The sequence below is a fragment of the Trachypithecus francoisi genome, unplaced genomic scaffold (genome assembly GCF_009764315.1).
Source record: "Trachypithecus francoisi isolate TF-2019V2 unplaced genomic scaffold, Tfra_2.0 Lachesis_group2, whole genome shotgun sequence".
Lineage (NCBI taxonomy): Eukaryota > Metazoa > Chordata > Mammalia > Primates > Cercopithecidae > Trachypithecus > Trachypithecus francoisi.
The window spans coordinates 75090182-75103820 of NW_022681465.1; the positions used below are offsets into that span (position 1 = coordinate 75090182).

The following is a 13639-nucleotide window of genomic DNA, read 5'->3' on the forward strand; positions in this document are numbered from 1 at the left end:
ATCATCATCATCATCATCATCATCATAGATGTAGATTGAAACCTAAATTATAATTATACTGAGAATTAAGAAAGAAGTAGTAAATATCTTGGGAAAATACAAGACAGCTAAGTTATACTAATCTATAGTACAATATCAGTACTTAATGTCCTAAATTTTTTAAAATGAAGAAATAGCAGTGAAACCACAATAATACACCCTTATACTCCAATCATATTTGCAAAATAAGTAAAGTATGAAAATACCAAGTATGCTTCAAAAAATATACTGTTCTTGGGAGTATAAAATTGATACAACCACTTTGAAAAATGAACTTAGTATTATCTGCTAAAGTTCAGGATGTATATGCCATCAATGAAAACAGTAACTGCAGAGATTGAAACATATCAATTATGTCTCAATGTATTACTTTATAATGATACAACAAAACAAAACACCTCATTGGTCACTTTTGGAGGATTCTAGGGAGCCAACTAATTATTTTGAAAACTCGTAAGAAGACAAAGAACAAAGCCTTTATTATATAAACAGCCTTTACTCTGCAGTTTTTCCAGCATAAGAAAATAGTCGATGAGGGAAAGTTTTTCTTTAAAGTTTTCTAGTACCAAAAGAGTAACAGAATTATCACCAGTTTGTAGCCACTAATGAAATAATGGATCTAGACAATCATAGTCAATGGCTGCTGATATTACAAAGAGAAACAGATGGCAAGAAATATTTAACTTCTAGTGATGTACCCACAGCCACCCACGATGTATTCTTGCCAAAAAACTGAATGAATCTGATCAAACCTCTAGATCTAAGTCCAATGAAGAGGAAATATAGGAACAGAAAAAACAGTAATGACATCAGGTACAATGCCATAGGCAAAATAGAAAATGTGGAAAATTCTAAAGGACAAATGAGCCAGTTCCTTTAAAGATGAGCTGGAAAAAAAGGGGGGGGGGAAGGGGAAGTCATAGATTATAAAGGATGAAAAGACATAGCAATAGATGCAATGAATGGACTTTTTTGGATCCTGATTTAATCAAACTACACTATCAAATGTGATATAATTCATAATATTTACACAATAGCTATTTTTAAAACTGAATTTGTAATTAAAAACTTTACCACCCAAAAAAACCGTAAGCCTAAGTGATTCTATTTGTGAGTTCTTTTAGACATTACAGAAAGACATGACACCAAATCTACAGAAACTGTATTGAAAAGAGTAAGTGAAAATACTTCTCAACATTTTTCGTGAGGTCAACATATCATGACTTGAAATCCAGACAAAGATATTACAAGAAAAGGAAACTATGGGCCAATATCCCTCATGAACACAGACACAAAAATCCTTCATAAAATGTTAACAAATGAAATCAAGCAATATCTAAAACGGATAATCATCATGAGTAAGTAGGGTTTAATCCCAGAAATACAGTTGATTTAACATCTGAAAAATAAATGTAACTTACCATACAAAGAGAATAAAAGAGAAATATTATCTCATAGATGCAGGAACTACAATTAACAAAATTCAACACCCATTCATAATAAACAAGTGTTCACAGACTAGTAAGGGAATTTTTCAATTTAATAAAAGAAAAAGTATAAAAATCTACATCAATCTTCACACTTCATGGTGAAATACTAAAAAGTTGTAAATAAAGTTTATTCTCACAGTTTGTGTGTACTGAAAGTTCTAGCAAGTGTAATAAGGCAAGAGAAAGATATAAAAGACACACAGTTTGGAAAGGAAGAAGGAAAATTGTCTTTATTCATAAAGATATGTTATGTATGAAGAACATCCCAAGGAATCTATAAAAGAGCTAATGTAACTAATAAATGAATTCATCAAGGCTATAGGTTACAAGGTCAATACACACAAATCAACTGTATTTCTATGTAATAGTTATCAAAATTGGAAGATGAAAATTTTAAAAGACTCCTTATAATTGCATGAAAAATGTGAAACATTTAGGGATAAACTTAAAACATGGGTAAGGCTGAGTCATTGAAAACTAAAAAGCAGGTCCACCAGGCGCGGGCCTCCAGCCACCCCCTGCCCAGAGCTATCAAGCCAGTACTAACTCGGCAACTCCCTGAACAGAGCCTCCAGGGGCAGCTGAAAGCCTCTCTGCCACTGCCTCTGCAGTGAAACTGCCCTTGCCACCCTTGGACTAATGAAGGAGCAAAGACCCTAAGTTCCTTATCCATACCTCCAACAAGGTGCAGTCGATCCAAGGAGAGGAGGCCAGTCCATCTCCCATGGGTTGCACACACCCCCCATGGCTCGTCACCAGACAGGGAACCCCTGGCTTGGACTGACTGCACTCAGTAATTCCTGACCTGCATTTCTCTGGAGTGGAGCCCTCAGGAGTCAAGCAAATGACCCTTGGCCACAACCCCTAATAAGATATCTTCTTCTGCTGCCTCTATGATGGGGAAGGAACATAAACACTGAGATTGCCCCAGAGCTGCAGTAGGCAGCCCATGAGTGCCAAGTTGTGAACTACAACCAGCTCTCAAGGGGTAGAGGAACCCACACTTTCAGAGCACTGAAAGGGAACATGACTGCAACTGTGAGGAACCATAGGGGAGCCATACAACTAAGCAAGAATCTACAAACTGACCAACAAGCCTAAGTGTCACCTGCTGGATCACACCCCAAAACTTCAACACCAAAAATACCTCACTAACATACCCTGACTCTGAAACCAGAGAAAAGAAGTCAATTTCAAATAAAGACCCTACATAAAGCCTCAGCCCAGTGAAAACATCCAGAAAAGAAGCCTATTGACTATACTCAATCTACACTGCAGTTAAAGAAACATCCACATGCAGAGATGAGAAAGAACCAATGCAAGAACTCCAGTAACTCCAACGGCCAGGGTGTCCTCCAAACGACTCCACCAGTTCTCCAACAAGAGTTCTTACCCAGGTTGAACTGGCTGAAATGATAGAAATAGAATTCAGAATATGGATAGGAACAAAGAACATCAAGATTCAAAAGGATGGCAAAACCAAATCCAAGGAAAATAAGAATCACAATAAAGTGATACAGGAGCTGAAGGACAAAGAAGCTGGCATCAAAAAGGACCTAACAGGTCTGACAGCTGAATAACACAATACAAGAATTTCACAATACAATCACAAGTATTAACAGCAGAATAAACCAAACTGAGGAAAGAATCTCAGAACCTGAAGACTGGTTCTCTGAAATAAGACAATCAAACAAAAATAAAGAAAAAAGAATACAAAGGAATGAACAAAACCTCTGAGAAGTATGGGATTATGTAAAGGGGCCAAATCTACGAATCACTGGCATTCCTAACAGGGAGAGGGGAGAAAGCAAACAAATTAGAAAATATATTTCAGGATATCATCTATCAATTTTCTCAGTTTTGTAGGGGGGCCAACAGTCAAATTCAGGAAATACAGAGAACTCTGTAAGATTCTGCACAAGAAGATCATCCCCAAGACACATAATCCTCAGATTTTCCAAGGTTGAAATGAAAGAAAGAATGTTAAAGGCAGACAGAGAGACAGTGCAAGTCACCTACAAACGGATCCCCATCAGGCTAACAGCAGACCTCTCAAATGAAAGCCTATAAGCCAGAAGAGATTGGGGGCCTATGTTCAACATCTTAAAGAAAAAAATATTTGGCCAAGAATTTCATATTCAGCCAAATTAAGCTTCCTAAGTGAAGGAGAAATAAGATCCTTTTCAGATAAGCAAATTTTGAGGGACTTCATTTCAACCAGATCTGCCTACAAGAGATTTTGAAAAGGAACACTAAATATAGAAAGGAAAGACCGCTAGCAGCTGGTACAAAAACACAAACACAGAGACCACTGTCACTATAAAGCAACCACACAAACAAGCCAATATAATAACCAGCTAACAGCACAATAACAGGATCAAATCCACACATATCAATACTAACCTTGAATGTAAACAGGCCAAATGTCCAACTAAAAAGGCACAGTGGCAAGCTGGATAAAAAAGCAAGACCCAATGGCATGCTGTCTTCAAGAGACCCATTTCACACATAATGACACTCACAGGCTCAAAATAAGGGACAGAGAAAAATCTACCAAGCAAATGGAAAACAGAAAAAAGGAAGGGTTGCAATACTAATTTCAGACAAAACAGATTTCAAACCAAAAAAGACAAGGAAGAGCATTACCTTAATGGTAAAGGGTTCAATTCAACAGGAAGATCTAACTATCCTAAATATATATGCACCCAACATAGGAGCACCCAGATTCATAAAGCAAGTTCTTAGAGACCTACAAAGAGACATAGATTTCCAAAGAATAATAGTGAGAGACCTCAACACTCCACTGACAGCATTAGGCAGATCATCAAGGTAGAAAATTAACAAAGATATTCCAGACCTAAATTCAGCACTGGACCAAATGGATCTGATAGACTTTTACAGAAGTGTCTACCCAAAAAAAACAGAATATACATTCTTCTCATTGCCACATGGCACATATTCTAACATCAACCACATAACTGGACATAAAAACAATCCTCAACAAATGTAAAAGAACCAAAGTCATACCAAACACACTCTTGGACTGCAGTGCAATAAAAATAGAAGTTAACACAATGAAAATCGCTCAAAACCATAAAATTACATGGAAATTAAACAACATGGTCCTGAATGACTTTTGAGTAAATAATAAAATTAAGGCAGAAAGCAAGAAGCTCTTTGAAAATAATGAGAACAAAGATACAACATACTAGAATCTCTGGAACACAGCTAAGGCAGTGTTAAGGGAAATTCATAGCACTAAATGTCCGACTCAAAAAGTTACAAAGATCTCAAATTAACAACCTAACTTCACAACTAAAATAAATAGAGAAGCAAGAACAAATCAACCACAAAGCTAGCAGAAGATAAGAAATAACAAAAATCAGAGCTGAAAATCAAGAATTCTAAAACATTCAAAAGATCAAAGAATCCAGGGGTTGGTTTTTTGGAAAAAATTAATAAAACAGGCCACAATCTACACTAAGTAAGAGAGAAGATCCAAATAAACACAATTAGAAATGATGAAGGGAATGCTACTACTGACCTGACAGAAATAAAAACAACCACCAGAAACTACTATGAACACCACTATGCACACAAACTAGAAAATCTGGAAGAGATGGATAAATTCCTGGACACATACACCTTCCCAAGACTGAGCCAAGAAGAAATCAATTCCTTGAACAGACCAATAACAAGCTCTGAAATTGAATCAGTAATAAATAGCCTGCCAATCAAAAAAAGCCCAGGACCTGATGGAGTCACAGCTGAATTCTACCAGATGTACAAAGAAGAGCTGGTACTATCCCTACAGAAACCATTCTAAAAAATTTAGGAAGAAAGACTTCTCCCCAACTCATTCTATGAGGCCATCATCAGCTTAATACCAAAACCTGGCAGAGACACAACAAAAAAAAGAAAACTTCAGGCCAATGAATATCCTTGATGAACATCAATGCAAATATTCTCAACAAAATACTTGTAAACCAAATCCAGCAGCACATCAAAAAGTTAATCCACTATGATCAAGTAGGCTTCATCCTCAGGATGCAAGGTTGGTTCAACATATCAAAATCAATAAATGTGATTCATCACATAAACAGAACTAAAGACAAAAACCACATGATTATCTCAATAAATGTAGAAAGGCTTTTGATAAAAGTCAACATCCCTTCATGCTAAAAACTCTAAATAAACTAGGTATTGAAGGAACAAAGCTCAAAATAGTAAGAGCCATCTATGATAAACCCACAGACGATATTATACTGAACGGGCAAAAGCTGGAAGCATTCCCCTAGAAAACTGGCACAAGACAAGGATGCCCTCTCTCACTTTTGAGAGCAAAATATGTTGCCCACTTTTATTCAACATAGTATTGGAAGTCCAGGCCAGAGCAATCAGGCAATAGAAAGAAATAAAGGGAATCCAAATAGAAAGAGAGGAAATCAAACTATCTGTCTGCAGATGACATGATTCTATATCTAGAAAACCCCATTGTCTCAGACCAAAAGCTCCTTCAACTGATAAACAACTTCAGCAAAGTTGCAGGATACAAAATCATTATATAAAAATCACTAGTATTCCTATACACCAACAACAACCAAACTGAGAGCCAAATCAGAAAGGCAATCCCATTCACAACTGCTGAAAAAATAAAATAAAATACCTAAGAATACAGCTAACCAGGGATGTGAATGGTCTCTACAATGAGAATTACAAAACACTGCTCAAAGAAATCAGAGAAGACACAAACAAATAGAAAAATATCTCATGCTAGACAACCTACAGAATGGGAGAAACTATTTGCAAACTATGCATCTGAGGAAGGCCTAATATCCACCATCTATAAGGAACTCAAACAAATTTACAAGAGAAAACCCCATTAAACATGGGCAAAGGACGTGAACAGGTACTTTTCAAATGAAGACAAACATGCAACCAAAAAGCAAATGAAAAAAAGCTCAATATCACTGATCATTAGAGAAATGCAAATCAAAACCATGAGACACCATCTCACACTAGTCAGAATGGCTATTATAAGAAAGTCAAAAAAATAACAGACGCTAGCTGGTGAGGTGTGTAGAAAGGCGAACCCTATACACTGTTGGTGGGAGTGTAAATTAGTTCAACCATTGTGGAAAGCAGTATGGTGATTCCTCAAAGAACTAAAAGCAGAACTACCATCCAATCCAGCAATCCCTTTACTGGGTCCCTTTACCCAGAGGAACATAAAGCATTCTACTATAAAGACACATGCATGCAAATGTTCATTGCAACACTGTTCACAAAGACTTGGAATCAACCTAAATGCATATCAATGACAGACTGGCTAAAGAAAATGTGGTACATATACAGCATGAGATATTACGCATCCATGAAAGAGAATGAGATCATGTCTTTCATGGGAACACAGATGGAGATGGAGGCTATCATCCTTAGCAAACTAACACAGGAACAGAAAACCAAATACTATATGTTCTCACTTAAAAATGGGAGCTAAATAATAATAACTTATGAACACAATGAAGGAAACAGCAGACAACGGGGTCTACTTGAGTGGGGAGGGTGGCAGGGGGGAGAAGAGCAGAAAAGATAACTATAAAAGATACTAAGATTAATTCCTGGATGATGTAATAATATGTACAACAAACCCTCATGACACGTGTTTATCTTAGTAACAAAGCTTCACATGTACCCCAAACCTAATAAAAGTTAAAAAGTAAAATAAGCTTAAAACAAAAAGTTAGGGGACTAGGCGAAAATATGAATAACAACAACAAAATTAACATGAAATGGATCATGGACCTAATCATAAAAGTTAAGCCTATAAAACTTCTAGCACAAAACAGAAAATCTTTGTGATTTGGGAGTAAGGACAGGTTTCTTAGCACACAAAAAGCACAACCATAAAGGAAAAAAAAAAAACTTATAAATTAGACATCATCAAAATTAAAAACTTCTGCTCTTTAAAAGGTATCACTAAGAAAACAAACAAGCAAACTGCAGATGGGAAGATAATATACACAATACTTACAGCTCATGAAGGACTTCTACCCAGTAGAAAGGAAAATTCTTACAACTCAATAATAAGATAACTTAAATTAAAAATGGGCAAAATATTTGAACAGGTACTTTCCAAAAAAGATAGAGAAATGTCAGATAAGCCTATGAAAAGATGCTCAACATCATTAGGGAAACGCATATTAAAACCACAATGAAATACTACTACATATCCATGAAAGTGGCTAAAATTTGAAGGACTGACAACATCAATCATTGACAAGAATATGGAAAAACTGAAATTAATTTAATACATTGCTAGTAGAAATCCCATATGGTACAGATACTTTGGAAAACAATATGGCAGTTTCCTTTAAAGTTATGTATAAACTGGTCATAAGACTTAGCAATTCCATCCCTAGGTATTTACATAGGAGAAATGAACACATATGTCCACACACAGATTTGTGATTTATATACATAGCAGCTTTATTCATAATAGATCAAAACTTGAAACAACCTAAATGTCCATCAGTTAGTGAATAGCTAAACAAATTGTGGTATATCCATATAATAGAATACTATTCAGCAATAAAGACGAACTTATTACTGATATGCACAACAACATGGATGAATCTCAACATGGATGAGTTTCAAAAGCATTATGCTAGGCAAAAAAAAAAAGACACAAAAAGAGTGCATATTATATGGCCTATTTATTTCAAACTCTAGAATTCAGAAGTTAAATCTAATGTATAGCCACAGAAAGCAAACAAGTAGTTGACTAGGGATGGCTGTTGGGATGGAGGGGAACCAACTGCAAAAGGGCTTTAGAGAACTTTTTGGGTGACGGACATACGCTATATCAGGATGGTAGTGGTGGTGAAGTGTGTTTACATTTGTCAAAATTCTCCCAACTATAACGTTAAATACTTGCATTTTATTATTTCTAAGTTATACTCATTTACGAAAGTTAATAGAGGTGAACAGAGGATATCCTAATTCATTTCACATTCTTCCCTTCCAATTCAATCTAGAGTCAACAATGTGGTCTGTCACAATTCCAAGTCAGCAGACCTTTTAAATATCCTGAACAAATATTTACTTGTTGCCTTGTAATTATCACCACTCAATTTCAATAGAATTTCCATTATTAAAAAAAAAAATCTAAAATTAGGAAAGAATTCCCACATTTGGTTTTTAATACATCTCATGCTTACTTTGAAATATAATCTGCACTAGTCTTTGTTAAGGTTTGAGGGAGTCATAAAATAATGTCCCTGTCCTCTCCTGACATCTGAACCACTTGAGAGACAGACAGATGGAGATTCAATATATTAAGTTTATTGCTGAAAAAGGCTAGGTTAGAGGATGTACTTTAAGTTTATGCCAACAATAGCCATCAGATATTGAACTCAGAATTAGACAGACCTGCTCACTAAGGCATGGGCAGTTCTGCACAAGCACAGATCTCCCTTTGCAGAGGCAAAGAACTTTCACTGCAAGGTTCACAAGGTGGCTGGCAAGAGACCACACCATAGGCTCTCTGCAGTTATGACAAATCCACAAAAGGGGAAAAAGAGGCTAGCATGCCCAGTTCTATATCTTAAACTGCTTCCTTTCCTGGTGAAGTGAGAGGAAGAGATTAAGTTCCTTGGTAAATGGATAGCCTAAGAAGCACTGTGAGAGATAGCCATCCTCACCCGCCGCTACCTTCTTACCAAAGTAGTTCATGTATAATGCATATTAGGGCATGATTCATGTTACACTAGCTTTAGGGCCACACTTCTTCTTCCAAAGTAACTGTATTTAATTGCAAGTGACTAAGGTAAATGACTTTAGGGATAACCTCCTTCATTTCATTTTATTACTTTTTATAATTAAATATTTCAATATCTTATTATTGGTTTGAAAAACTTACTTTCTCAGTCCCAAAATTCTTTATCAAATACACCAGTTTAATAATAATCTCTAAGGAAAAAGAAAACACATTTAAGATATCCATTGATTTGAAGATAATTATTATGGAACTATGGTTCTTATGTCAACTCAAAACTCATTTAGATATTGATATATGTATCATGAAATCATAGCTCAGAATGGCTGATCCAGAGTCACTTTAGAAGGGCTTCTGACTCAAGGAAATTAAAAGAAATGACTGTTAATTTTCTTAGTGCTGGGAACGGCAGTGAAACAAGCTTTTGAATCATTATGTAATTTTCAAACAACTAAAAGGGCTATACTGTTCAGTTATAATCATCAAAATTCTAGCTGAGACAGAGCTTTTAAAAAATCTTTATAGTTTTACCATGCAGCATCAATTCAAAAGATTGTCATACTGAAACCACTGCCATAAAATTTTGTATGTAGGCCCCAGCTGCAGTAGATCTGGCTCCTGTGATCTATAACTTGCACAGCTTTTCAGTGTTTATGTAGTATCTGTTAATAAATTTAAGATAAATACTCTATAACCAAACAGCCTGTTTTCTAGAGAATGACATATGATTCTTGTGTTATCAGGCATGGTCTGGATGTCTAGACACTCTGACTAACGACTGTTTATGCCACACAATTCTCAAACAAGAATAATGTAAATTACAGTCAATTTAACTTGAACACTAAACAGTGTTATTTCAGAAAGTATATTAAATTTCTATATCAATATCATGAACATCAATTATTTCTTTTCAGATTCATAAAGATTTGTCATTAAAATTAACAAGCTTAGTCAGTGTTTGTATATCAGTATTCACATCCTTGTATAAAATAATGGGTACATTTTTCTCTTCATGCATGGAAGAGTATGAGCTAAAATAAGCATTCTTGGGGGCCTGCAGAAATGAGCTGCCTTCCTTCTTCATAACTTGCTGTTTCTTTTTCTCCTCTATCTTATGTCTAAACTAATTTATGTCTTATATCTGGATAAGAAAGAGACTAACTTGGCTGACCACGCCAATACAGAGGAAAAACTAGGTTCTTATAACAGGGCCTAGCGGCCACATGCATTCCATCCTGAGCCTTGCCTCTTTGGGGCTTGAGGTATAGACCCTGTCAAGAAAAATCCCACTATCTCTCCTATAATACTGGAAGCAGAGACTTCTTACTTTCAGATAAGGAAAGGAATACAAAAAAAGTTCTCCTTTTTTAAAATCAGAGGAAATTGAGGTTAAATATCTCCAAACTAATTCAAGTTCTTCATAGAAATAGCTAGCATTTACTGAGATAGCTAGCATTTCTTCATGTGTGAGGCACCATGCAAGGTACTTTAAATATATTATGTTCATACAAGAAAGAAATTAATCTAATTTTTCAAAAGCTAACAATACAAAATAATAGGAAAATCTTCAAAATGCAGAAAAACTATTTATTCACAAATTACACAATAAACAAACATCCATTATGCAAAACAATATACCAAATGCTGAGTATTCACTTCTCTAGATACCTATTTACGTTTTGAGAATGTTCTTTATTAAACAAAATAAAATAATTAACATATTTTTTGGAGCATTCTGAAACTAACCTCTCTAACCAGAGCTAATTTTCTGATGATATAACTTAAGGAAAGAATATTCTTTTCAAGGCAAGTGCTAATTTCTCCAACTCTGAAAAGAGATATGCATTCCAATAAAAGAAAAGTTTTAAAAACCATCTTCATAAAAAATGTAGATCATTACTTATATGCTCCAACAGTAGTAAGATCTTTAACATAAAGTGGGCTACTTTCATCTCTAACAAAGATAAAATTAATACACCTATAGTATCTTCCTGAGTGTCAGAAGTAACAGAACCCAACAGGTCTATATTATTGTACTACAGTATATAGTATAAAAATAATAGTTCAGATTAGCAATGACCGTATTGGTTTGTGAATGTGATTGTGGCCTTTCAATAAAATATTTTTTTAATATAGCCTTCTCAAACTCACGAGATTGTACTATAAATCACATTCCATTTTCTGCCTTTTGTGCTTAAGTTATTTATTCATTGGCACTCTAATAACAGCCCTACTTTTTTATTTTTAGAAAGATATAATTATTTAAAATTGTAATTATTTTTCATTTCACTGAGTAGTTTCAAAAAAAGTTATCTAGAAAAGTAATTCCCAGTCATCAAATGGAAAGATACAAGCAAGAAGTAAGTTGTTTCCAGGGTTTTTAAAGCTTTATAAAATAAAAAAGAGAAAGTATTGGTTTTGACTAGGATAATATAGCAGTACAATTGTCATTAACCTATCTGTAAAAGCCATTCATTTAAAAATGCATATTTTAAAATGACTCATTTGTGGTAAGGATTACTTACTGTAACAATTAAAAAATAAAACCATCATTCTCATATTTATCAATACTTCACACTTTTACCAAATACTGAAGGAGACAACTATCATTGTTATAACTTCAAAGTCAAAATAGAAACACAAATCAAAATGAAAAGAAACTTCAGAAAATGTTCAGAATGTACACATTTGCGTGCATTTTCAGCCAAACTTTCAAAAGATTCCACATATGACCAAATGACAACTTTGAATCAAAATGAATGTCAAAAATATTCAAGCTTTCTGACAGACTTACTCTAATGAAGCAAGAAAAAGACAGCAAATAGTAAGAGCAGTATATTTCTCAGAGGGAGGGAAATCACATACTTCCTTTATCATACAACAAAAGTTGAAACAGCATTTCAGTAACATTGATCAAGTTATTCACTATTCAAGAATACATTTTTCAAGTTTTGTCTTTAAAATGTATTCATTTACATATTCAGATTAAACTAAGTTTATTAATCAAAAACCATTTTACTCAGAATTTTGACCTTGCAAAATATAAATCATAACTTATTAAAGCATATTCCAAACACTATACAATATTCCTGCCATTTTAGTTTTTATATGCCTCATCTGAAAAACGTTATTTTACAACCAGGAGTTCTCCTATCTATCTCCAGAGTAAATGTCTCTATGTCAAAACTTCAAAGATTCAAATAATCCTATGCATACTGCTTCATCGGGCTTTGATAAAAACTGAGCCATCTGGTGGTGTAGCACCATCCTCCTTTTCAGTTACAGTCTCTACAGCCCCAGAAGCGGACACAATAACCATTGTTTTATTTGCTGAAACGGTCTTCTCTTTCTCAGCAATAGCCGCACAAACAGCAACAATCTCATCACTTTCAAAGTCATAGTCTGGAATTGACTTTGGTGAAAAGTGTGTTACTTCAGCTGGTGCTTCACTTTTTTTAATCCTCTGTGCTACCTTCTGCTGCTCCTGGAGCGTTCTTGCCCAAGAGAGGTCTTCTTTCCATATTTCAGGGTTCATTGGATAGATGTGAAGGGCTACTTGAAAACTTCGAATTGCCTAGAAAATAAGGTCAGAGTTTTTTGTTTTATTTTTTAAAATTAGTATGTTTAATATAATCCCGTGTTTGTGTACATATATACTGTACACATACACATCCTAATGCATTATTTTAATGTACTAGAACACAAAAGATGGAAGCTACGGTGTTGCCCTAAGCACTGGGAAAAAAAAATTATAGAAGACTGAAAGAAAGTGACTGACAATATGCTTATGGACTAAAAGCCATTAAAATGGGAGTACTCATAATAGGGCTAAAGATAAAGCAAATATTGTCAGCTTCTGTAGACCAGTAAGTATGTACATTTGGGGATTTCCTGGGCTAACCCACAATCACAAAGGTACCAGGAGTAGGTATCTTTGAAGTTAACAGTTTATATCCTAACAATGCTAACATTTACTGAGTGTTTACTACATTCTAGGCACTAAAGATTTACATGTATTGGGCCAGGCACGGTGGCTCACACCTGCAATCCCAGCATTTTGGGAGGCCAAGGTGGGCGGATCACCTGAGATCAGGAGTCAAGACCAGCCTGGTAAAGACGGTGAAACCCCGTCTCTACTACAAATACAAAAATTAGTCAGGCATGATGGTGGGTGCCTGTAATCCCAGCTACTCAGGAGGCTGAGGCAGGAGAATTGCTTGAACCCGGGAGGTGGAGGTTGCAGTGAGTTGAGATCACGCCACTGCACTCCAGCCTGGGCAAAAAGAGCAAAACTCCATCTCAAAAACAAACAAACAAAAAAAAGATTTACATG

General features: G+C 35.2%; 1 protein-coding gene across 2 annotated transcripts in view; it reads right to left on the reverse strand.

Annotated features, from left to right (window-relative positions):
• Positions 1-7993: 7993 nt before the first annotated feature.
• Positions 7994-13639, reverse strand: part of TTC33 (tetratricopeptide repeat domain 33) — a 43658-nt gene continuing 38012 nt past the window's right edge. Inside the window, exon 5 of one of the 2 annotated variants that reach the window (XM_033179444.1) lies at positions 7994-12880. In XM_033179444.1, coding sequence (XP_033035335.1) covers positions 12527-12880 — 354 coding nt within the window. In that variant the 3' untranslated portion in view covers positions 7994-12526. The remainder of the gene's footprint in view (positions 12881-13639) is intronic. The other variant, XM_033179445.1, reaches the window with a different exon arrangement.